The following is a 26,355-nucleotide window of genomic DNA, read 5'->3' as shown; positions in this document are numbered from 1 at the left end:
TGATGACAAATTTTTCTTGTTTCTTTTGAGCAAACAAGTAGAAAAAACGCAAATATACTGGATACATCCAATTCTAAAAATGCTTATACTTTACAACAATCGTTCATTCAAAAAGAGCTTTAGATGTATCCGTCTATTATCAGTTAAATAACTAGAGGGGGTATTCCAGAAAGCGGGTTTAGAGGTATTTCTAGATAAGCAAAATTAATACAGTATTAAGAACGTGACAGCAACATCTATTATCAGCTTATTAACTACGGGAATGGGGAATAAAGGTTATTAATTATTTTTAACTGTATTTTTTTTACTGGATATTGATTGTATACAAATAAGTCTATAAATCAAGCAAAATAAAAACATTAATAGCCACAGTCTAATATAATCCAAGAGGCATATTACAAAAATAATAAAAAGCAACACAAACACAAGCTACCAGAACAGCTGCAAAAAGCTTACCATACTCCTTATAGATAAGACAGGCTACAGATTGTACTGATCTTAACGTTTTCATTTCGACATTCAATTCTAACGTTGTAATATTACATTTTATAATCTGGTAAGTTAAACATTTTATTATAAGGAGCAGAATATGAATTACTATTGGGCAAGGCCACCCACAAGTGGGGAGAAAGGGGATGTTGTACAATCAATCTACCTGTAACTCACCCACCCTTGATTCATTTATTCTTATCTGTCATCAGGGTTGGACCTGCACTGAATGTCGGTATCTGCAATACCAACCTGGGATCGAATTAAAGCCAATTCAAAAACAAAATCAGTGCTATCGTCTGTCACTACATCATGCTTGAGTTGCAAACCAAATTAATTATCTTCTTGTTCAAAAAAAAGATAACAAAACTGGACAATGTGTAAAAACTGACATGCTATTAGATAGTTTTTTTTAACAGTTATCTGTGAGTAGTAAGCAGAGAGGGCAACACTGTTTCTTCAGATCACCAGGGTTGGGGGCTAAAGTCACACCTCTGCTCTTGAGTGGGCTCCCCTGTCTCCCCTGTCTTACTCCTGCAATCCAAGACATGAATTAGCCTAACCGATGACGGACTAGCAGCCCTGTTTCACGTTCTGGCAGGAATTGGCTCGGTGCTGGGCTCGCCCCCGGCAGGCTGGCTGGCCACACAGAGCATACCCATAAGCACCTCCAGAGAGAGTGAATGACCGAAGCTGGACCCCGGCATTCACTCGGCACGCAGGCGCAGGATGGCGGTAGCACAGTCACCCAGACCACAAAACAAGTGAAGCGACGCATGAGCGTGGAGGGATTTCTCCCATCTCAGGGCAGACTAAAGCACCTGTGTGTCACATGTGTTGCATGTTAAGCGGACCAGACCAGAAAGCCTAAGACTGCATGTTTTACAGGGAAGAGTGAAAGTGCCGCAACTCAGAAGACAGGTGAGAAGGTGGCAGTCTCTGCCGAAGGCGCCCAGCGACACACCGGACATGCCAATGACCGCGCAGGGTTACCTCCAGCCTTCTGGGCTTCCTGTCAGATGCATCCACATCTATAATTGTTGTGATTCCATGGATCACTGGAAATCATGTATATTTTCACAAACAAAATCTCCTGCACTGGCTTTGATCCAGACAGACAGAAAGTCAAAAGGAATAAATTCAAGTTAATGTGTGAGTCCTACTGGAGAGAAAAGTATGCATTTTGCCGGAAGCAGAGTATAGACATACACAGTGCTAGTATTAGTATCACTCTGTGGTAAAGCATCTACATGCACAGTGCTAGTATGAGTATCCCTCTGTTGTAAAGCATCTATGTGCACAGTGCTAGACTGAGTATCACTCTGTAGTAAAGCATCTATATACACAGTGCTAGTATGAGTATCACTCTGTGGTAAAGCATCTATGTGCACAGTGCTAGACTGAGTATCACTCTGTAGTAAAGCATCTATATACACAGTGCTAGTATGAGTATCACTCTGTGGTAAAGCATCTACATGCACAGTGCTAGTAGGAGTATCACTCTGTGGTAAAGCATCTATATACACAGCGTTAGTAGGAGTATCACTCTGTGGTAAAGCATCTATATACACAGCGTTAGTAGGAGAATCACTCTGTGGTAAAGCATCTATATACACAGCGTTAGTAGGAGAATCACTCTGTGGTAAAGCATCTTTATACACAGCGTTAGTAGGAGTATCACTCTGTGGTAAAGCATCTATATACACAGCGTTAGTAGGAGTATCACTCTGTGGTAAAGCATCTATATACACAGCGTTAGTAGGAGAATCACTCTGTGGTAAAGCATCTATATACACAGCGTTAGTAGGAGTATCACTCTGTGGTAAAGCATCTATATACACAGCGTTAGTAGGAGTATCACTCTGTGGTAAAGCATCTATATACACAGCGTTAGTAGGAGAATCACTCTGTGGTAAAGCATCTATATACACAGCGTTAGTAGGAGAATCACTCTGTGGTAAAGCATCTTTATACACAGTGCTAGTAGGAGTATCACTCTGTGGTAAAGCATCTATATACACAGCGTTAGTAGGAGTATCACTCTGTGGTAAAGCATCTATATACACAGCGTTAGTAGGAGAATCACTCTGTGGTAAAGCATCTATATACACAGCGTTAGTAGGAGAATCACTCTGTGGTAAAGCATCTATATACACAGCGTTAGTAGGAGTATCACTCTGTGGTAAAGCATCTATATACACAGCGTTAGTAGGAGAATCACTCTGTGGTAAAGCATCTATATACACAGCGTTAGTAGGAGAATCACTCTGTGGTAGAGTGACTGCACTAGCAACAGGAGGAGCTGACTGCAGCAGCAGCAGTAGAAGCTCCACTGCACGAGCAGCAGGAGAAGCTGATTACATTAGCAGCAGAAGGAGCTTACTGCACCAGCAGCAGGAGGAGGAGCTGACCGCACCAGCAGCAGGAGGAGCTGACTGCAGGAGCAGCAGGTGGAGCTCACTGCACCAGCAACAGGAGAAGCTGATTGTATTACCAGCAAGAAAGACCTGATTACATCAGCAGCAGGAACTGACTGCACCAGCAGCAGGAAGAGCGGACTACCTCAGCAATAGGAGGAACTGATTACATTAACAGCAGGAGGAACTGTGCACCATCAGCAGGAGGAGTTGACTACACCTGCAGCAGCAGGAGGAGCCGACTACCTCAGCAATAGGAGTAACTGATTACATTAACAGCAGGAGGAGTTGACTACACCCACAGAGAGCGTTTTAACAGCATAGGCTGCAGCTTTGTGCCGCTTTCTCCTCATGACTGTCTGGGAAAGCACATCATGCTGCTTAGCAGCAGCAGATAGGACCTCTCGGCTCGCTATGCTAACAGCTGCCCCAGCTGGCGGCTGGGCCTTACACGCTACGTGAGGGGAGTGAAGGATGCCATCTTGCCTCAGCAAGCATACAGAGCCTCACTGAGCACACCATCTGCCTCCACGTGTCCCGTTCCTGTTGCATCTTATTCCCCTCAGCAAGCAGTAGACCTCCAAAGCATGATAATCCGGTGGGATGGAACAAGGCGTTCTGATCTGATCTCTTTCTGATCGGCAAGGTGTTTGTGATGTATTCTTGTGCCCACTCTGAATTTCCCCAGAAAATATCCAGTAATATTATAATTGCCAGCCTTAGAAGGCCAGCCTTAGAAGACATGTGAGGTACCTTTAAACAATGGGTTTTGGGATCAATAACTTCCATTCCATTTCTTACAATCCCATTCATCCCATTCTTATAATCAATATTTAGATTTGTTAATTTTGTCATTTTAAAGACAGGGTAGCCCACTCAAACCAGCCACGTGCTGAAGTGTGCTTGCAAAAGATTTCCTTGAAAATGTTTTGGATCACTAGTAGGCAAAGTAAAAGAAACTAATTCCAGAACAGGTGAACAAAGAAAACAACAACTTATTTTCATCAATCTGGATCCAAATGTCTTACCTGCTGTTTCTGTGCAAGATTCGGTGATGCAAGAGTTCCTCTCTACACACACCTAACCAACAGTGCTGATGTTCTATGATAGATCAATTGGATCACTAATTAAGGAGTAATTAAGTGTTAGTTGCGTACTAATCCCATGCTTGTTCATCATTAATCAATCACGACAGTTCATGTATTCCTTTCAGACACTATATTAGTTAACAGATAACTAATTAGTTACTAATGGTAAGTTACTTGGGGCAAAAGTTACTTTACTACTGAAGAATAAATCATGAACTAATACAGGTTTCTCCATGAAATACATGAACTCATGATTTATTAATGATGAATGAACATGGGATCAGTACTTAAACACTTAGTTACTGGTTAATTAATGCATTAAGTAAGCGTGTATTACTGCATTATTCATGACCCCTCAAGTAAAGCACCAGTACAAGTATCAGCAAAACCACGAACTTATCTGACAGACTTTGTTAGTCGATAAGCTATATTTGGCTTTGGCTGTATAGTTAATTTTCAACTTTAAAATATTGCAAAAACTTCAATTATCATCCAGCCCTACTCAAAACTCACAATACGTTTCCAAAAATAATTAATATTGTATGATGATTTTCATTTTTGATGATGCGCCTAAGCAACAGGGCTACGTTTTGTCTGAACAGCGATTATTTTGACATAGAGGAAATGTAGAAAGTAAATTAAGCAAAACGATTTAAGTTAAAGTGATGACAAAAACAGACTAGGCTACTCTCGTATCTATGGCTACCTCGCATTACTGGGTGAGTCCGTCAAACCCGAATGTCCTCTTTAATATGCATTTGCGTTGCAGTTGTGCTGTTGTGGTATATAAATTCATCTTTGCAATACTGACAGATGACTGTACTTTCATCCACTAATATGAAATGCCCCACAAATTATATTCCTGTTCTTTATTTGGACCCTCACCTATGTGTTGTCTTACTTCCACCATATTGCCGAGTAATTGAGAAGAAAAATTTTAATCAATGCTTTTTAATAGAGTACTCAAGTAAACGTGACCACTCTAGATATTTGATGTACATTTAGCTAGGTAGTGGCATATTTTATTGATTATAACCATATAGTTGGTTCCATAAAGACAATTTTTATTGATTATTACCGTACATTTAGCTTGGTAACGTTTGCTTAACCAGTACGGTTTTGATCATTATTACCATGACAAATCAATAATATTTGTATGGCTAAGGGCTCGCGGGCATCTGCACGGCTCAAGGCTTGTGAGCATATGTACAGCTGAAGGCTCGCGGGCAGTCATAAGGCTTGAGACTCGCCGGCATCTGTATGGCTCGAAGCTCACAGGCAGCCGTGAGACTCAAGGCTCACGGACGGCCATATTGCTTAAGGCTCATGGGCAGCCGTATGGCTCAAGGCTCACGGGTGGCCATATGGCTCAACACTTGTCTCACCCATTTCTGCTTCATTCGTCACATGCACAGTCCCATTGCCTGATAGGATTCCCCACAGCTATTGGCAGTGGGCAAGGGAGGTGGTTATTTTAATGCTGTTTAAAGAATCACTCAGAAGACTGAGCGCCCCAAGCCAACTTAAAGAGTAACAGGAGATTAGCTAAAGCAATTCAGGTAGTGGGAACACTTATTTAACTGTCCCACGCATTGGGACCCCCTCTCATCCCCAGGCATAAGTGCATGGAGAGGCTGTCTTGTTGCGATAGAGGAATAGAACAACTATTAAAGCAGTCATCGAGCAACTAAACATGTGAGAGAAAAGGTTCAGTAACATATCAGGCACAACTCCACTAAAATTACTCAGCCATAAATTTGGTACAACGGATACAGTTAAACAGACCCAACCTCTGACTACCAGGGGCAGTAGGAACACATCAATTAGCGTTTTCACTTACTTTACAAAAGCTGATTAGTCCACATTTGTGGGGATAGGGTTAGGATTATGAGGTTAGGGTAAGGCTGATATCTAGATGAGCACTCCATGGTACAGACTGCTTAGAAAAAGAAAAAAATCTGTAACACTTTGCTTGAGGGGCACAAGTAACTTAGTAAATCAGTTACATCTTACGTACAAATCATGATCAAATATAGACACTGCATGAAATACATGACTGATTAATGGTGAACGAATATGGGATCAGTACATAACTAACAGTTAGTTCCTGGTTAAATAAATTAAGAAAGTGTCCTACTACATCATGTGTGCCCCCTCAAGATATCAGGGTTCCTACTCTTTTCAGGACATTTTCCAAGATGTTTCCATGCTATTTTCATGACCAACACTCATTTTTACATTACACTTCACAAAAGGGCTTCCAGTGAAGTCACCTTTAAATCTGAGACCTGCAGCTGTATACACACTAGGTTTCACATATGTGACACATGCTCTAGCAGTTCCGGTGCATTCACAGCCAATTTGTTTCTGTGGTATTAACCAATTTGCATGTACGTTATTCTTTGACTTTTTTTCTAATTCAGTTGAGGCTCTAATCACTGCTAACGCTGTGCACTATGAAACATTGCCTCAATACAGCATCTTCATATGACTTTCATTGAAAGAGGACCATCTAAATTTTTGATGGTATTAAAAATAATACCTTTGGGATTACTAAATAGCGGGGTATACCATAATACCATCACACCGCCCAAGCCTAGTAGAAGTTCTTCAATGGTTTGTCGCTATGGCAGCCAAGTGGGACAATAGTGCTTTTATTAGCTACCTTTGTCATTTCAGTTCTGCCAATATCATTGGTACCTCAATCCTAAAAAGTTCGAGTTCTGATCGAATTTTCTCCATAAGAAATAATGGAAAACCAATTAATTAGAATGTACCATACCACTACCCCAAGCCATGCCCCAACACTGCGGCAACACTAGACTATGCCAAGCGGTCCATTGTTTATTTTTATTATTACTCTGTATTCGTTAATTTGTTTGTAAATTGCAAATCACAGTGAATGCGAGCCTGAGACTGAAGCAGTACCCTTTGTTTCCACTGAGAGACGTGCCGCATGACTCATTTCCCCGCGCGTACAAGTTATCTTAGGTTGGCGTTCACGGTTCGACTTCTGAGATTCAGATCGAGTTCTAGGTCATTTTTTTCGAACTGGTTGGTTCGACTTTTAAGAAACTCGAGTTCTGATGAGAGTACTGAGGTATCACTGTATAAGCAAAATCATGGTACATTCACTACACAACAACTCTCCCTCCAAAATTTACTTCGAATTCATTTTCAATGGTGAGTAATAAAAAACTGTGCAAGGAATTTTGAAATTGGCCAGGAAAGCATCTTGCTCATTGGTCACAGACTCAAGGATGGGATTCAGACTCAGATGTTCTATGCTCAAAGGTACCAGTCATAGCATGTGACAAACAAAACAGCAGGAGAGCTGGGAGATGGTCATCAGCACAGATTCAGCCACAGAAGTTAGGGTTAGGGTCAGGGTTAGCTCTGACTGTGCAGTACAAACCTGTGCTGCTGAAATGACAGCTGTGCTCTGAACACCTTCTCTCAGTCAGCATGAAACACAGCTAAAGAGACAGAAACATATATACTCCAGCAGCCAATGTTCAGCCTACAGTGAATATAACAAAGACAACATTGTTTAAGCTGCGTTTCACTTTTATTTTTCATAAGTTTCATGGCTGTCCTATTTCAGTCAGCATACCAGGTTCATTCTCTAGCTTTTAAATGTAGCAGTACCTGTTGAAATACTTGTGGTTTTATATTGTCCTGCTGCCCGTGTCCCAAAATATTATTGTGACATGCTGTATGAATGTTTGACTTCTTAATGATAATCAAAAACACTAAGCATCCATTATAACAAACTATGAAGACACAAACTCAATAACTAATCTAATTCCTACTGCATTTTTATCCTGGTACCCCTAAGAAACAGCTGTTTTAATATACACCAGCTGTTTAAAAGCTTTACTTGGATTATTCGTCACTATATTTTATTTTTGTTACCATTTACATCATAATACTGACTTGGATTTAATGTGAAAATAGAATCATGAATAATAAATTCTTAATTCTTATGATTCATAGAAATACGTGGAAATATCCACCTCAGAAACATTTCACAGGTTTAACAAACTGCATGCGAATGTTCTGAAGAAGTCAGACCACTGCCCAGACCAAATTCTCCCTCACCAAACAAACTGCCCTTGGTTAGGACGAAGGGCCCCACCTCAGCAGAAAAAGGTGCCAGGCCACACCACTTCATCGGAAGCAGAAACTCCATGGATGTGAAGAAGGAACAAGGAAAAGATCGAACAGCTATGCACATAATCTCTAATGTACATAATCCCCAGCCCTGCTGAGATGCTCCAGTTAGGCAGCACTTGCTGATGAGGCTAGCTGCTAACTGATTCAGGTAACAAAATCCACACCCTACTCTTTCTTCATTCTTATTTTCCCACTGCTAGAAGGAACACGGTGCATGGTGGGGCAGTGGTTAGCACTGTTGCCTCCCACATCTGGGACCAGTTGCCACCCTAGCTCTGTGATTGTTAATTTTGCATGTGCTCCCTGTGTTGTCGTGGGGTTTCCTCTGGGAACTCCGGTTTCCCCCTCACAGTTGAAAAACATGCTGAGGTTAACTAGAGTTACCTGTACTCATGAATGTGGGACTGAGCCCTGCAATGGATTGGTACCCCCATCCTGAGTTGTTCCCTGCCTTGATTGGTACACCTCATCCTGGGTTGTTCCCTGCCTTGATTGGTACACCCCATCCTGGGTTGTTCCCTGCCCTGTGCCCATAGTCTCCATGATAGGCTCCAGACCCCCATGACCCTGAGTAGAACAAGCAGTTGCATGGATTCTATGTTGGTGTGTTTTTTTGTATGCGTGGTAGCTCACTTGTGTTTGTGGCTGTTTGTATTTTGTCCCTACAAATCATCACAGCAAATTTGCACAAGACAAGCACCTCGTTTGTCTTGTGCAAGACAAGCACCTGCTTAAAAATACATTTAGTTTCTGATTAACATTGGCCTTCTTTTGAGTTGCTCTTGATTAAGAGTGAAATACTGTTCACCCAAAAAACGTGGAGTCAGTGGTAAGTCCTGACAAATATCGTAACGTAAGCGTGTGCGTGTGCATCATCGGGTTTGCATCAGGCTCCCTAAGAGGTGCCTTCATAAACACCTCCATCGAAGGCATCACGGTATGCTAGGATGAGCATGATAGGATGAGTATGATAGGATGAGTATGATAGGATGAGTATGATAGGATGAGCATGATAGGATGAGTATGATAGGATGAGTATGATAGGATGAGTATGATAGGATGAGTATGATAGGATGAGCATGATAGGATGAGTATGATAGGATGAGTATGATAGGATGAGTATGATAGGTTGACGATGCACAGTGTAGCTTTCAAACAAATGGGTACTTCACTATATAAACAGGACTCAGACACACACGCAAAACAAATGGGATGATGAGACATCAAAACAAGGAAGTTAGATTAGGTGAGGATAAATAAGGGCTAGAATTACACGTGGGGAAAAGCAGAGGGAACATGAGCAAAACACCTACAACAATCACAGAACTACTGGTGGGCAACACATACAATGACCAACTAAAGAACACAGCAAAGGCAAGGACATATATACACTGGTAACCAGGACTAAACAAACAGGTATTAACAATAAACCAAACACTATGGCTGGGAATTAGGGCTGCATCGATTCATCGAGTAACTCGAATAACTCGATTACAAAAAAACTCTTTGCGTCGATGATTCTTGCAATCCGCACGACTATGTACTGCTTAGTGATCACCGTGTTTCACTCGGAGGATTATTACTGTCGCACAGTGTGCTTACGCTGCATTACGTGTAGCAGGTTTGATTTGATGGCGCAATGGAGGAAGACAGGGAAAATAGCGAGTTAAGTCAGAGAAAAAGACGAAAAATGTTAGCGCGAGCTAAACACAGACTTGCGATAGAGACGTATTTATGGGCATATGTGTGAATAAAAAAAGTATAACAAGATACTGGCCAAGCAGCCCCTATTTTTCCTCAACAAAAAAACTGATAATACAACAGCAGTGAAAATTATGCTTAACATGGAGCTGGAGCCTGTCTATACACTGACAGCGAAGAGCAAAGAGACGGTTCCATTACAGAGATGGTGATCTCAGGTGGACTGAAGGAAAACAGCAGCAGTGCTTGTAATTACTACTAAACCTTTACTTGTAAAGAGCTGGTGAGAGTCCTTAATCAAACCAGTTGTTCAACACGCTGAAAGGTGAAGAAAAGCGATGTTTTCAGCTGCTCCCATCCACCGCTGTTTGTCTCCCACAGCAGCAAGGCTACAGTAAAGCTATACAGCAGCCGTCACACTGCTGCAGTGATACCTGCAGCATGCAGGGGTGAGTCTAAAGGGGAGCAAGAGGTGTACTCAACTAGATCTATTTCAAGGCTTTAGTAATATTATTTTGCAGATTTAGATTAATATGAATAATATAATATAAATATTATATTAAAATTACCCACCCCCCTGCCCCAACAGCCTTGGGCCAGTAAAACTCTGAGACACTGAATCAGGGGTGGCCAGTCTTATCCGCAAAGGGCTGGTGTGTATGCGGGTTTTTGCTGCAACTCCCTAATTAGATTACTAATTAGAGGAATGATTGGCTGAAGAGTCCTCACACCTGGGTAATAGCTGACCTACAGGTTATCCCAAAAGCCTGAATACACACCGGCCCTTTGCGGATAAGATTGGCCACCCCTGCACTGAATTATCCAACCGCCACATGCTCCTTTAAAGGCTTACACACACACTCACTCTCTAACACACTTACACACACACACTCACTCACTCACATTCACTTACACACACATGAACATGCATACACCATTCCTACCTCATCCAGGAGATACAATCCTGTCAGAATTTTTTTTATGCCTCCCATAAATGTACAAGAAAACAGAGTAAATGCCATTTTAATTTACGCCTTAGTTTAAGTAAATGTCATTTTATTTGACATTATTTTATTTACAGAAAGTGTTTTCTTAAAAAAAAACAAAAAAAAAAACAAAAACAAAACAAATATGTACATAAATGCACTAAAAGGGTTTAGTTCTTTTGTCAGTTGTTGTATGGAGTTCAATCATTAAAAATGTTCCTAAAAAGGAAACCCATGAGTTGTTCATTTTAAGAGACCTGTCTGTTTTTTCTTTTTTGAATAGTTGCTATTGCTCTTTAATAAGACAAAAGTATTTCTTATCCGATTAATCGATGGAATAGAATACTTGATTACTAAAATAATCGATAGCTGCAGCCCTACTGGGAATAATAAGACACAGGTGAGGGTCATAATCACTAAACACTAAGGATGGCCAGCGACACTTGCTGGTCAAACAGGGACTGATCCTGATCTAAGGAGCCTTCAGGGCTGAGGCAGCATTGCTGCTTATCAGATGGGCAATCCTCGAAACCATAACCGGCCACAATACTGAACAAGCACAAGCCTGAAACTCGAGAGGCCTGCGTCAGCAGCTGCCTCCCCAAGCCAAATCAGCCTCACTAAAGTACAGTAAAATGTAAATGAACACCCCCCATCTGCTGAGGCACTGTGTAATCCCTCTTAAGCTGGCTCTTAATGAAACAGGCGCCCAAGCGGTCAACTGGGACAGGAAAGAGGACCAGGAGGATCTCTTTAGTGGGAGTTGTGTCCTTCTAACAAGGCTTCAAAATAACAGCTCCCTTTGCTTCAGCAAGCATCATCCATGTGACTGGCAGCTTTAATTAGAACTTACAGCTTAAAAGCTGATACAAAAGTGGGGGGAAGGGATACACTGACAAGCTGAACATATGCTGCTGCACGTCTCAACACAATAACGGGCTTCTGGCTTTCTAAAACGCAAAAGCCATAGTCGCGGTCTGATATCAGCCCCCTGTATAGTAAGTGATGCTTAATTAAGCTCAGCTGTTCATGACTAGCCCTATGATTTTAGGCATTTTATTTTCTTTTAGTTTCAGAATTCAGTTTCGCACCGTTTAAATATCCAACTACAGGAAAACGATATATCGATGAACATATTGAAAAATCAAGATATCAGCAACGGCTGATGAGTCATATTTAAACTGCATCAATATTCAAAGTTAGCAGAACCAGAGTGAAAAAGACACTGCTACAAAAACAATGGAGATGATTGCACTGGACAAGCACTTTTCTTCAGGGAAGGACAAGGGATTTCTTCCACTTATGAGGTCTCAAAAGGGGCAGAGTGTGACTCAGGGGGTTAGGGCCCAGGGCCAATAATCGCCGGTGCAAATCCCCGGAGCAGCAGACTGATGCTGCCATTGGGCCCCTGAGCGAGGCCCGTAGCCCCCAGCCCCAGGGGTGCCGCATGTTGGCTGACCCAAGCTTGCTCTCACCCACCTCTACATACTCAGCTTTGGCATCCTAGTATGGTATGCTAGCTGCTCCGTGGCTGACAAGAAGACCCTCCAGGGAGTCATCAAATCAGCACGAAAAATTACCAACACCCAGCTACCTTCACTAGAGGACATATACAGAACCCGATGTCTTTCACGGGCCATGAGAATCACCAGACACCCATCTCACCCAGGCCCCCACCTCTGCACTCTGCTGCCCTCTGGAAGGTAGTACAGGTATATTAGGACATGCACTTCCAGACTACTGAAAAGCTTCTACCTGAGCACTATCAAAGAACTGAACGCAGTTAAATAACTGTTCATTGCATCTTGGTCTCATGTCTTTCACTATCACCCAGGGCATCAAAGGGACAAAAATGCAATATCGCAGGGACTCATTGCACTTCTTTGCCTGGCTGTAATTAAACATAAAAAAGAAAATTGGTGGTACTTGTGCCTGTTAAACATAGCTGCACAAAAGAGGCGTGAAACTAGAGCTTTGGAAATATCACGCATTTATTGAACGTAAAAAATATATATCTCTTTAACAGTGGATTTCCTTGAACTCTAAATATAATTCAACTGAGAAAAAAAGAATAAGGGGCAAGAAAGGGGTATACTGGGCTGATTACAGAAGACAATACAGGAGCATAATTGCAAAATTAACTGTGGCACAATCAATGTATCACGATCGTTTTGATAACCGCTGGAAGCCAAAATCGTAATTGAAATTAAAATTCGATTAATTGCCCAGCCCAACCTGGAACTGTGCCTGAAGAGCAAACTAGGCAGGACATGTGGACAAAACCTAGCGGTGGCAGCACATGAGACAGATCCCCAGAAAGGAGGGTCACGGAGAGAACAGATTAGCAGCTTCCGACAGCTTGCTGAGCTAAAATCAATAACACTACCCGCCCCGGGTCCACAGTGACCAGTCAAGCCATCTGTCTTCTAGTGCTTATTTATTAATATATTTATCTCTGTATGACCATCAAAGCATTGCTGTCTCAAAGCTGAACACTTTACATAACGTGTATCTTAAACAGACTGCTGCTGCCAGTCCTGACATTTTTCATCTTACAAATTCTCCAGCCAGACATCTGCAGTAGGGGAATTCAGGTAAGAAGGGGGCAACGTTGCTATGGTTATGGTTCACAAGACGATCTTCTTCCTCCAGCTGCATTCTTGGGCTGACGGCCACCCGCCGCAGCTGCAGATCTACAAGGTAATGGCATTTCAGCTGGCCCTGCCAGGCAGATGGCAGAGCTCAGCAGAGCACTGACTAGCTCACACCTGGGATGAGGGCTGTGCTCCTCCACAGTGGCAACATGCACCTGGAAAATAGCGGCTGTATGATGGTTTTGATGTGGCTGTATCTCAGACAGCCGCTTTCTGACACAGACAGGAAATGGCTGTGCATAAACCATAAGTGAAACATGGAGATCAAAACACTACACAGCCAGTGACAAAGAGGGACATGGGAGGAGGTGCTCTGGCTTTCCTGTGCTCCCACATGAGCACCAAGACCAAACGCAGCTGTTAGTGAAGCTCATTTCTATTTAGTCATTCGGCAGAACAAAGAAACATCAGCTGTGATAAGGGCAGAACAAGTTCTAAAGATAACAGAGATAAACAGTAGGACAGGTAGATCACTTCCACTAGGTCCAAGAGTACACAGACATGCTATGCACACCTGAACTAACATACAAGCACAGATATACACTGGACATATTACAGGACACTGCTTGAGATGGCAGTATCATTTCAATGGGATAAACATTTAATATTCATTCTTTGAACAATGAGAGGTAAATCCCAAAAGGCCTAGCACATCGTGTGATGTACCTCAGAAACAAATACATAAAAAATATTCCATATACTTCATGTGTACTTATTTGCACACAGGGAGATGATGCCCATACAGCAAGTCATGAGTAAGGACAGACTCACACAGACTCACACGTTAGCTACATGAGCTACAGTCCTGCTACAGCGCTAATTCTAGCTCCATACTCTACCTGTCAGGGTAATGGGTTCTACACGCATCCCACATGCCAACACAAAGACCTGCATGGGAAATCATATTCAGCAAACATGGCCATCATGTATAAAAATCACAAGGTATATGTAGTTAAATATCACCTCAAGATCACATGACAATTGGACGACTGCAGAAAATGACATTTTTTTCAGAGGTTAAAGACATTGGGTGTTCTGCACATATCCAAAATGAACACCTTACTGTGACATTAAAATGAAACGATGCTTTATTTGCCATTAGTTGACATGCGAGTACAGTCACACTGGAGTGCTTCTTTTTGCATATCCCATCATGCTCTCCTTTGAGACACTCACATGCATATACAGCTGAGAGTGAAGCCTGGGCTCCAAGCGCAGGATCAGGCTATTCATGCAGCATGCCCAGCGCACTGACTGTGTCTCTGTTGCAGAGGGCATGCAGGGGGCTTGCATTGCCCATGCTGCCATGTGTCTGCCAAAGAGCCATGCTCACATCTTTCCTGGGTCCTTTTCTGCTATAACCCTCGGAAAGAGACTGGCAGGCTTGCATTCGTAGATGCCAAAGATAGCGTATAACACGTGAATTTAGATGTAATATGGTTTATTTTCGCAGAAACTGAGAACTGGAATCCTGTGCTCTCTTCCTGTTTTTCTGCTGGGTGACATTTGCAACACATTTTCCCTGGTCTTTGACTTCTGGAAATGTTTTATACTAAAAAGAAATCAAATCAACTTCCCTCTACTCCTTGCATCTGCCATCTTAACCCCTGTTTCATTTTTCATCCTCCCCTAATAGAATAAGTGTTGAAATGGCTTCACACAGTATGCCCCAAGAGTGCTTAAAATGACTTCACCACTTTACTGGTGATTCAGTGAAAGTCTTCCAGAATTAAAGTACAAAGGTGGCAAGGTGGGGACCACAGAGGCCCGGCGGGAAGCAGGAAAAACACTCCCCCCTGCTAAGAGACTCCCCAAGGCAGTTACCCCACCAGTAACAATCCATAGTCGAGCAACCAGCTTCCATCTAAACAACAAATCTCAAATCACAGAAAAGTACAGAATGGATAAGAAACAAGGCTATATTGTGAACAGAACCCACACTGACATACGTGATGTAGTAATACTACATTTGAGATTATATCAAAATAGAAATGTTTAGAAACATTCTCTGTGAGAACTTCATTAATTGTTCAGAGAAACACGCTTATCTTTTTTCTTCACTGTTACTGAATCAAGGCATTACATTAAGGCAAAACATGCATCCAATTTCTATAGCCGCTTGTCCTATTCAGGATAGTGGGGGGCCCGGAGCCTATCCTGGAGGCTACAGGCATAAGGCAGGGAACAACCCAGGATGGGGCGACCAACCCATTGCAGGGCACACTCACACACCAGTCACTCACACTTATGGGCAACTTGGTAACTCTAATTAGCTCCAGCCTGTTTGGATGGGGGGGAGACACTGAAGTACCCAGAGGAAACCCCACGACGACACAGGACAAACATGCAAACTCCAAACACATGGAACCCTGGAGGGGGCTTGAACCCAGGTTCCAATGGTGCGAGGTTGCAGTGCTAACCATCGACCCAATGCGAAACAAAAAATGCAATTCATATGGATAATAATAACTTAGGATTTTCTAAGATCTGCTATTTATAGTGTGTGTGTGGCTGAGTTTGACTGACAGAGAAAGTGGGGCTCCGCGCTGGTCGACAACAAGCGCGTGGACATGTCTCGCCGAATCAATTACCGCGTAGTTCTTAGGGCACTGGGCGCGCGCAAGAGCGCGCAGAGGCGCGCCCGCAGTGCCTCCGACTGGATCGGCGAGACGGAGGCGAGCTACTGCTGTGCGCTCCGTCTAGGGCGGGAGCCCCGTTCGCCTAGCGGCAGTCTGTTATGATGAAGGACGGCAGTTCACAGCCGAGCGAGCAGCAGAGCTTCAGGACGTCTGTGTCGGGCGAGGAGGATCGTTGTGAGAACACAAATCACCCTTGCAAATATCAAAGCATTTCATTAGAAACTTCCCTGACACTAAATACAGCATTAAGTCTTAAGAACAGTGTACCTTCAGGGGTTCGTTGGATTACATTTACAATTGCTTACACCGTTTTCTTTATGGGTATTTAACCAAGATGATTATTAGCGCAAATTTCCAGGTACAGGTTTATTTTTAAAATAAAACTGCGACGTGATTATTTTATAGCAGCTGGTTCTAGCATAAGCACTGGCAACGAATCAACTGTGTAGAAAAGATTAAACTTACAGAACCGATGCCAAATAAACATATTCCGACATCTCAGTATCTCTATATTAAAATAATCTTAAACCCTTGTTTATTTTGAATGGGTTGAGGTTTACGAATCAAATTCTACAAATTGAACGAACTAGACAATGCCGTTTATCTGTTACGTGGAGGAAACAGAAATCCGCACGATTTTGCGGCATCGAGGGACCCTGCTCCGTAAGTGCAGCACTTTCATTTCACACGTCTCCGCATGTTATTCCCGCTGTTGTACCTGGATCAGTTGAATTCAGTCATATAAATAACTGGATGTTTAACTATCCTTAAACTTCCAAGCTACGAGTATGGATAGCGTCCGAGAGCTTCCATCCCTTAACGATTTATATAAGGCGAGCTCTTTAAACCGCCGCAGGCGATCACTGAGTATGCCCTTACAAATTTTAAACAGGTTAGATATTTCTACAGATGCATTGTATTAACACAGAAAAATAAAATGGAAAGTGCTGCATTATTCCATAACACATTCCTTAGTACCAAAACAATATATAAACAATAATCTAAATGTGTTAACTTTTCATTAATAAAGCCATGGTCGACGAATTCCAGGTTATTTAATAAAGTCCACGTTGAAATTTAAGATTATCATTGAATAGCAATCATTATATTTATTCAAATGATAAAATACTTGAGTAAATTGAGCGTCACCTACAGACTGGAATTGAGTGATTTTTATAAAGAATCCCAACGGGCAAGAAGACGCAGGTAAAGCCAGCGCACAAAGCGATCCTCCATGGCCCACAGGTAACAGCTGCGCCACCTCAGAACATCAGATCCACTATTCAGATTATAAACCCGACGTCTTACTCAATGAGATTAAAAATATGTATTTCTACACGATTTTACATGACAGCAAAATAAGGACACGACGGACCGAAGCCGTACAGCGCTGGCTCTCAAAAACACCGAAAAGAGGCACTTATAAGCCAAAGCAATTCTTTTAAAAATCCATATGAACTACAAAGAAAAACAACAATTCGTTTGTGTTCATATTCCATTAACTGTGAGCGCAATGACTATGGATGAGAGTTTAAATAACCCAGCGAAAACATCTGGGCCACTTTCTAGCGTAATGATAAACAAAACGGAAAATATTTCACAGGTAAACCAGTACAAACAGCTGAAGCAGGGGAAAACTGGTTCTGGCTAAACGAAACGGAAACATAGTCGGCTCGAAACTGCGGCAACTTCCTAAGGGTGCGCTAACTTAACCTCATTTTTTTACCTGTTGGCCCTTCGGTGCCATCAGCGTAGACTTGAATAGCCAGCATCACTAAAAAGGCGCCCGACTGCATCTTTAATGTTATGTCCCGTTAGGCTGGTCAGCAGAAATGACAGCAGTGCTTCGGGCTGATGGCTCGCAGCCTCCTTACCGGCTCCCTTTGATTCCCGCGTTTCTGCAAGAGCCAAGTCAGGACTCAGCGCGTGAGGCTCAGCGAGCAGCGCGCGAGCCGTTCGCCGTGAGTGACGTCAGTATGAACAGGTGAAACGCCGAATTTCTGCACGCCGACTTGTGTTTCCCACCAGCTCGAAGGCGGTCATGTGCAGTCCAAGCTCGCCGCCATGTGGTGATGTTTAGTAATAACAACCATCAAACAAGAATTTTGTTTGGTCGGTTTAATAAACTGTTTAAATTGTTATTATAATGGCCGTGTTGACCATGACATATCTCCCCCCCTAACCATGACGTGTCTCCCCCCCTAACCATGCCGTATCTCCCCCTCTAACCATGACGTGTCTCCCCCCCAACCATGCCGTATCTCCCCCCCTAACCATGACGTGTCTCCCCCCCTAATCATGATGTATCTCAAACAGGGATTAGGCCAGATAAAAGCTGCAAACAGTAAAAACAGGTAAGTCTCCCTACAGCAGGGTTCTTCAACTCTGGACCTCGATTCCAAATCCAGGCCGTGTTTTCAGTTCTCCCAGGTAGTTGTTTAATAATTACTGATTCTGATTGGTCAGAGGCTTCACACCTGACTGACAGGTAAAGGAAGGCTGGAAAACCAGCAGTGCTCGGACCTCGAGGACCGTGAGTTGAATAACCCTGCCCTACAGCAACCAATCCATCCCTCAGGGGAGCACTCATCCCCGGCAGGGTCTCCCAGAAAACCCCATTCGTTTTTTGGCTTGTATAACTTGTATAACTTGGCTGTATCCTGGCTGTTACCTGACCAATATTCCTCTTAACACTTTTATAATGATGTCTGTTATCTTTAAGTAGTTAATAAGGTGGTTAAAGGCTTTCTATGTGAAGTCTCTGTGGTTAAAAGTGGTTAAAGACTTTCTGTGTGTGGTCTCCCCTTCATGTTATAAACGGCAGACAAGACTAGAGCTTTGGTCGCAGAGATGGCAAAGCAGCGTCTCACCTCAGTGTGATAGAAAGAGCAAAGTCACAAGAGCAGAAATGACACACTTCAATGCACCATCTGCCTTGGATTCATTCTGCTCCCTGTCTCCTGCTCCAGGCAGCTATATGATTGTCATCTCCTGCACGGAGAAGCGTTTCCTTTTCCTACTGGCAATGAATCTCCCATATTTTAATAAGCAGTTGGAAGTACATTTATGTGGAGATTCTTATCTTGCATCTTCCTTCAGTCTGTTTTCACATAATTAGAGTGATTACTTTCTTCCTCATCTTTCACAACTCAGATCTGAGGAGAAGTTTCTTGCACCCCAGAATGGGGAGGAGACTAAAATAACAAAATATAGAAAGCAGGCAGAAGAAGACTTATCCCAAGAAAATCTGCTCTTATATTCTTCTCACCAGCCTCAGATGCGCTACCCCGAAAATACACAGCCATGTGTATGGCCTTCATATGCATCAAATAGCTGCCACCAGCACATCCTTAATTCTGATTATAGCAAAAATGTAGCCTCCCTTAATTGGCCCTGGAGTGGCCATGATACCAACCCGCATTAATGTCCCTTCAGGCTCAGCACTTACTCACAGGTCACAGGTCAGCCCCAGCAAAGGCAAAACTATAACAATCAGGCTCCAAGACCCCTCATCTGACTGTGAAACCCAGACAGCCCACTAACACAAAAAGGCTCTGTGCTGCCACCTGGTGGTCCCATTTGCAGTCACATTCCCTAAACATTTAGTGATTTTTATTGCATTGCTTTGGGCTCTAATGTTTTGTAGCAGATTTTACAGACACTAACAAATCCCTCTAAGGGGGTTGGCATCATCTAATCAGAAACCATTTACTGGACCTGATTTACAGTTATTCAGGCTGTGATGGAAATCCATGGCAATATCTGCCACTTGGTGGAGAAATAAGCACTTTTCCAGAAGTTTCCCACCAAGTCTGTGCTTATCATCTCAGCTCCAAAGATAAGGGATGTGACAATCCTGACTTCTCATGACCATTTCAGACCTGCCATCAGCTGCCACATGAATAATGTCATATGGACAGTCAGGGGCAGAGCAAAAAATTCTGGGCTGCTGACAAAACATCCCCTTCGCCCCCCCTTGGGATCCCATTCGGCCCCTTGCTACACCAAAAGCCCCCAAAGATATACTTCATGCTGGGCCCCCAAATTCTAATAAGAATACGTTAGTTTGCTTGTTATTTGACTTCTTTAAAATTACAAACAACATAAATAAATTGAAACTGTCGTTACATTAAAAACCCATACATGGACCAAGCAAGCCAGTTAAACTCACCCACTGTGCTTTGAATCAGACACCCCAGCTGTAAAGATTTCACAGAAATGGGGAGAATGGTTCTTTCTGTTTGTGCTTTGTGTTTATAGCATAAAAATACCACAAACTGAATTTGGATTATCCTCTTTACAGATCTCATCCAATTTATGACGTCTTCAGTGTTATACATACAGTATATTCAGAAGAAACTATTTATGCATAAAAAAGCATAAAACACATTTCAGAGAAGACTGCATAGGAATGCTGATCATATCAAGGTCAGTGCATGGAAGGATTCATTAGTTTTTTAATGAACAGAGATAATTATGTATTTTTGCTTTTTGTTTTTACAGCAATCAGCAAGAGAACAGTACTGCCAAAGCAATATTTATATGCCAAAGCATGCAGCAATTCTGCCTTGAAAAGCCAGCTTCAAAAGATGGCCTGATCTTGGGCTGTAGATTGTGAGAGTGTTCGATCAAGCCTCTCTGGACATCAGGCTCCTAACGCCCTTCTGAACAGGACCAGGCAGCTGCGGGATGGTAAGTCTGCCCCTTCTCCTCCAAACCTGCTCACATGACAGAAGTATTTCCTCATTATCAACTTGCTACATTCTTCAGAGAGAAAGGGAGGCTTCGTGGCTTCATGTCTATCAAAGTTACACAAAAAGGTCCAACAAATTTTTGCAAAGCATTATTAAAAGGTTGTATAACTCAACAAGATTAGAAAGGGTTACTGAGAATGCAGCTGGCAGTGGGGGAGCAACTTGGGTACATTTCTGCCACACAGCAGCTCGGTGCGTGTTACTGCACTCCCTCCTTCGTATTCCAGCCCTTGTTCTTTCTCTCTATGACTCTGTGACCTTCTTCACATGGACGGCTCCTCCTCTCCCAGCGCGTCTCACCTGGCCAGCTCTGACTGGCCATGCTGCTCTTCCTCTATGACCACGAGCTGCACATGGTGCAGTCACCCCACTGCTTCCAGACCCCATGGAGGACCAATCAGGCTCCCCTATCCATGTCTTCTACTTGCATTATCTCCCCATGCACTAGCAGCCCAGATGCATCCTCGACTGAGCCGACTACTTCCATCTGACCCTGCACTAGCACCTACATAGAACCTACATGTCTGCCAGCTGGTTGCCCTCCCAGTCGGAGCTCCACTGCTCCCACTGCGTGATCCCCTGGAGCTGGGTCGATCATGATCACCATAGTGTGTACAAGCCCCCGTCCTGCCCCTCCTCCATGCCCAGCACCTCTGCTTCAAGCTTCACCCCTTCTGCATGCCCACCACCCGCTCTGCCTGTAGCCAGTTACACCAGCTCCATGCAGTTCACCAGCACCCCAAGCTGGGGAGGCTCCTGTACTGAAGTAGCACCGAGCAGCCGGAGGCCAGTGTGCTGCAGTGTGAGGATGCTGGCCAGCTGGCCCAGAGGCACCACAGGGGACAGGACAGTGAGGGGGGGGGGGGGGGGGGGACTGTGCTGAGTACACAGGCCGAAGATGTGTGCTTGCCAGGTGGCTCAGAAACAGTGGCCAACGATGCCAGTGCAACATTCTGCCACGTCTGGGAACGAGCCAGCCAATCAGGAACCTGGGAGCGAGCCAGTGATTCATGCATCTGGGAGTAAGCCAGCCAATCAGGTGTCTGCTTCTTCTGCTCTTCCAGCTGCTCTGCCAGGCCTGTCAGAGGTCAATATTTAAACACAGTATTTACTACTGCGTCAAACAGAATATAGTACAAACTGCTAAGGAAGACTTAGCACACAGTGACATGTGAAGGCCAGCCAGCTTCTAGCAGTGTGAGCTACCTGACTCGAAGCTGTTTGCTGGAGCTGCTTCTGCAGGGTCCTTTTCACTATGTTCAGCAATCCTAACACCAGGGCTAATCCGCTTAGCACCACTATGTCTATATATAATCAACAAAGAATGAGCGTCCATCAACTGGCCAGTAAATCAAGCTGATTTATCATTCAAAGACAAATCAGTCAGGTAATCAATTCAATAAATTAATCATGTCAGTCTATTAACGCTCCTATCACCAGCTGCTCTGTATGTCTAAGAGGTGCAGCATCACATTCATTTAGAGTGCTATGTTTCCGGGGGGCACTGAGGGCTCTGCATCTCTCTCCATAACCTGGGCTCTCCATCACTGAGGTGCCATCTCACGCGTGTGGGATGATCTGCAGCTGAAGAATGACCTGGGTGCTGGGTTCACCCCCGTCCCTGTCTTCCTCTTCAGCCGTCTTAACCACCACTATGTCCGCCATGGATAAGGTGACCTGTGCGTTCGCCAACACCAGCTGCCAGGGGAATTTTTTGCTGACAGCAGGGACACTCTGGGTCAGACTAAAAGGAAGTGCTTGTGTGTGTCTCGCAGCATGTCACACTTTGGTTACTACGTTAATAAATCAGTTTGATAGTATCTAAAACTCTGGGGCCCATACAAACTTTGTGCTAAAATGTTTTTTATTATTATTGTTAAAGCAATAGTACCACATTATTGCCTTCTATGAGTGCCTGCCAACCCAAGCAACAGCCTAGTGTGCCACCTACTGAGAGGGCGCCGATTGGGCAATGATGCGTTCCTAGGGGGACACCTACTGAGGGGGCATCAATTGGGCGGTGATGCATTTCTAGCAAGGTTATTATCGTCAACGAAAACGAACTAAATAACGAAAACTAGAATTGAAAAAACATTTTCGTTAACTTAAATAAATAAAAACGACAATTAAAAGAAAAAACGATAACTAACTGAAACTGTATTGTGCGTTGACAAAACTAACTAAAACGTACTGAAATTATAGATGAAATGTCCTTCGTTTTCGTCTTTGTCGATTTATTTATAAGTCTTTTGGATTGATATGAAATTGATTTATTTCGCTCTAGCAGTTTTACGTCAGCTGGCGGCACCGTACGGCTCCTCTCTGTCCGTCACTTTTTGTTTACAGTCGGCTTGTGCTCGCCGCGTTACCTGGAAAAATGGCGACGATAAAAATAACTCAAAGCATGAAAAAACGAAAACTAATACTAAGACTAATATAAACTAAAACTAAGCATTTAGGAAAAAATAAAACTAACTAAAACTAGCAAACCTGCTCTAAAAACTAAAAAAGGGGAGATGCAAATATCGGCAGCTATAAAATTAAACTTGCCAAATAATGCATCCTGTCACACCCTGCTCCGTACGATCCTAATGTGTGCCACGCCCACCTCGTTACCTCGTGTTCAGCCCTGATTGTGATCGCCTGTGTCCTATTAAGTCTAGCTTGTCTTGTGTATTTAGTCCTCGTCTGAGTCAGTCTTCCCGAGACTTGTCATTGTAATGTTGCCTGTTGTGATTCCCCGGTCCCGTCTTCCTCAAATAAACCCCGTCCAACCCGACTTCCTGGCTCCGTTCCCCTGCTTCCCTGCTTGCCTCTCCGCAACGGTGACACATCCCCCTTTCATTTTCTTTTTATACACTGTAGAATCAACTAGTTTTACCAGCATGTGTTTTAGGCAGTTTTAACTTAACAGTATAAATTTCTGAAAAAGGGAAATGCAAATCTCAGCATGTCGAATAATGCATCCCGCTATATTATTGTTGTTTTTCATAAAACTCAGGATCAAATGGTGCCACCAGCCAAGGAATAGCCACGGTCTAAATGTGAGCCCAGCTCAAGGGCTTCTGAGCAGGAGAACAGGGACACTACTACCTACCCAGATGACACAAGGACTGACTGACAACCAGGAGCAACAGGCCAGATACTACAACAGGACAGCAAAGGATATATACGTTTTGAAACCGGGAGACAGGGTGAGGATTCAGCCGTTAGAACCCAACACAGTTTGGAGGAAAGCAACGGTCATCATGCCGGTGGATCCAAGATCCTATGAGGTGAAAATGGACACAGGAGGGGTCCTGAGGAGGAAGAGGCGAACCTCAGAAAAGACAAGGACTCATCACTCTATGCCACACACCAGGAGGCTAGGACAGCGCACACTGCACCAGATACAGGACAAAAAGGACCTGTGATCAGGAGGCTGGGACAGCGCACACTGCACCAGATACAGGACAAAAAGGATCTGTGATCAGGAGGCTGGGACAGCGCACACTGCACCAGATACAGGACAAAATGGATCTGTGACCGCACCCACATGCTCCAGAGGACACTGGAGGGACTGACACTGTCCTTACTAGGTATGGGCATCAGGTAGTCAGACCATTCCACCTGAGGGACTATACTGTTATTTAAATGTTTCTGATTAGCTATGTCTTTTTCTAATGTTCAGTTCATGGAACAGAATAATGTAACATTGCAGTTAATTAGGATTGCAAATGAATATAATGCACTTCCTCTTAATTATCCAGGAAATAATTCTGGGTATTCTTTAAAAAACATGTTTACGGTTAAAGGAGGGAGTAAAATGGGACAGTTACAGAATTGTTTGGAACAGGATTCGTATCCAAAGAAACAAAAAGAAAAAGATGTAATAATAGCATTATGTGTTGTGTTACTGTTTCCACAAGGACAGTCAGAATAAACTGTTTTGAACAGAGGTAATGTGCCCTAATAAATGTACCCAATCAGAATATCTATATGATTTTTAACGGTGGAAATACGTTATAATAAGGAAATGTACACTATCGGAACATCATACCTAGTTTTGAACGGTGATAAAACATTCTGAAAAGAAAATACATGCTATCAGTACAGAACCCCTGTCGTTTTTATCGATGGTAACAATTTGATAAGGAAATGAATATCAAGCGCAACATATGATTACTGTAATGGACTTTTTGCTAGGATTCCTGCTAAGGACATACAAAAGTTACAATACATCCAAAACAGCGCTGCAAGAATCCTACTGAGAGTAAGGAAATTTGAACATATTACTCCCATCCTCAAATCACTTCATTGGCTCCCTGTTTCTTCCCGGATCGAGTACAAAATTCTTCTGTTAACCCATAAATGTATTTTTGGCCTGGCACCTTCATATCTTCAAGATTTGATTAGTTTGCAAACCTCCAACCGCATCCTCAGATCATCAGGTAGTATGCTACTTCTAGTTCCCTCTACTAAGATGTGTACTATGGGAGGTCGAGCTTTTTGCTCTGTTGCCCCACAGCTATGGAACCGTCTTCCTGTCCAGCTGCGAGTTACACAGAACCTGGACTCCTTCAAAGTAAATTTGAAGACTTTTTTATTTACAGTAGGAAAGCATACAACTACTGAGATATCATATTTAGTAGTTGTGATATTTTTAGATTTTATGGATGTTTTTAACTTTGTTCTTTTTAATGTGGCACTTTGAGATTTTGTTAATGAAAAGTGCGTTATAAATAAAATGTATTATTATTTATTATTATTTATGTATAGCATGTGATGGATGAGCTTGCTCCCCTCCAGTACTCATTGTTCCAGTAGTTGTCTGAAATTGGTTTTATTCGGAATATTACAAACGACGAACAAAACGGACAAAAAATAAAAGAATGTGTATGAGAGAAAGCTAGAATATTTTTGCAATGGTGGGTTTAATTTATGTACTAGTTCACAATAGAGAAACTGAGTAAATGCTACTTGTACATAGTTATAACTATAACTACACGTAATAACGGTGAAGCATTAATCTCTTACTTTCCGTCGAATTTTCTTGCTAAATTCATGGGCTAGCGGAGAGAATTATGTAATTCAATTCTACGTATGCGCTCTAATTGGGAGTATGCTGTACCGATTGGTACATTATAACGTCAGAACACAGGGGCAAGTTAACCTGTCCTGGAGCTTGCGCCTAACGACGCCCACGTAGGTTATACTTAATGAGGCATGGTTATGGCTTGCAACGTAATGTAGAAAGACAGGGTCCAACGATACTGGCAAAAGGTGTCAGAAAACTCAGTTCAAATGATTCGTCAGTTAAACACGCAAAACGTGGCCATTTTATTTCTTTAAAATATGGTGTAATATGCAAAATGCAGAACTTACCAATTGCACAACGTTGCCAACTTATTTCAGCTGGCTAGCGTGAGATTTTCCGTTCAAAACAAGTCTGCACGTTCATTTACATGTAAC

At 42.9% G+C, this 26,355-nt stretch overlaps 1 protein-coding gene and 1 long non-coding RNA gene across 10 annotated transcripts in view; one reads left to right on the top strand and one right to left on the bottom strand.

Moving 5' to 3' along the window:
• The window catches only part of LOC111839739 (receptor-type tyrosine-protein phosphatase U-like), a 79,862-nt gene extending 61,730 nt beyond the window's left edge, over window positions 1-18,132 (bottom strand). For 7 of the 9 annotated variants that reach the window (XR_011984914.1, XR_011984915.1, XM_072705504.1 and 4 more), the window contains exon 1: window positions 17,877-18,132. Coding sequence is in view for 6 of the 9 variants with exons in the window: in XM_072705504.1 (XP_072561605.1) it covers window positions 17,877-17,946 (70 nt within the window). In the remaining 3 variants the exon portion in view is untranslated. Of the gene's footprint in view, window positions 1-655; window positions 737-17,876 lie in introns of those variants that run through there. The other 2 variants (XM_072705508.1, XM_072705510.1) reach the window with 2 other exon arrangements.
• Window positions 16,178-24,953, top strand: LOC140581869 (uncharacterized). Its single transcript, XR_011984916.1, has 4 exons — window positions 16,178-16,324; window positions 17,969-18,134; window positions 20,654-20,842; window positions 23,906-24,953. It is a non-coding gene; the product is annotated as an uncharacterized lncRNA (long non-coding RNA).
• The last annotated feature ends 1,402 nt before the right edge of the window (window positions 24,954-26,355 follow it).

The sequence above is a fragment of the Paramormyrops kingsleyae genome, chromosome 23 (assembly GCF_048594095.1).
Source record: "Paramormyrops kingsleyae isolate MSU_618 chromosome 23, PKINGS_0.4, whole genome shotgun sequence".
Classification (NCBI taxonomy): Eukaryota; Metazoa; Chordata; class Actinopteri; order Osteoglossiformes; family Mormyridae; genus Paramormyrops; species Paramormyrops kingsleyae.
The sequence above is the reverse complement of the archived record's forward strand: the minus strand, read 5'-3'. Positions and strand labels throughout refer to the sequence as shown.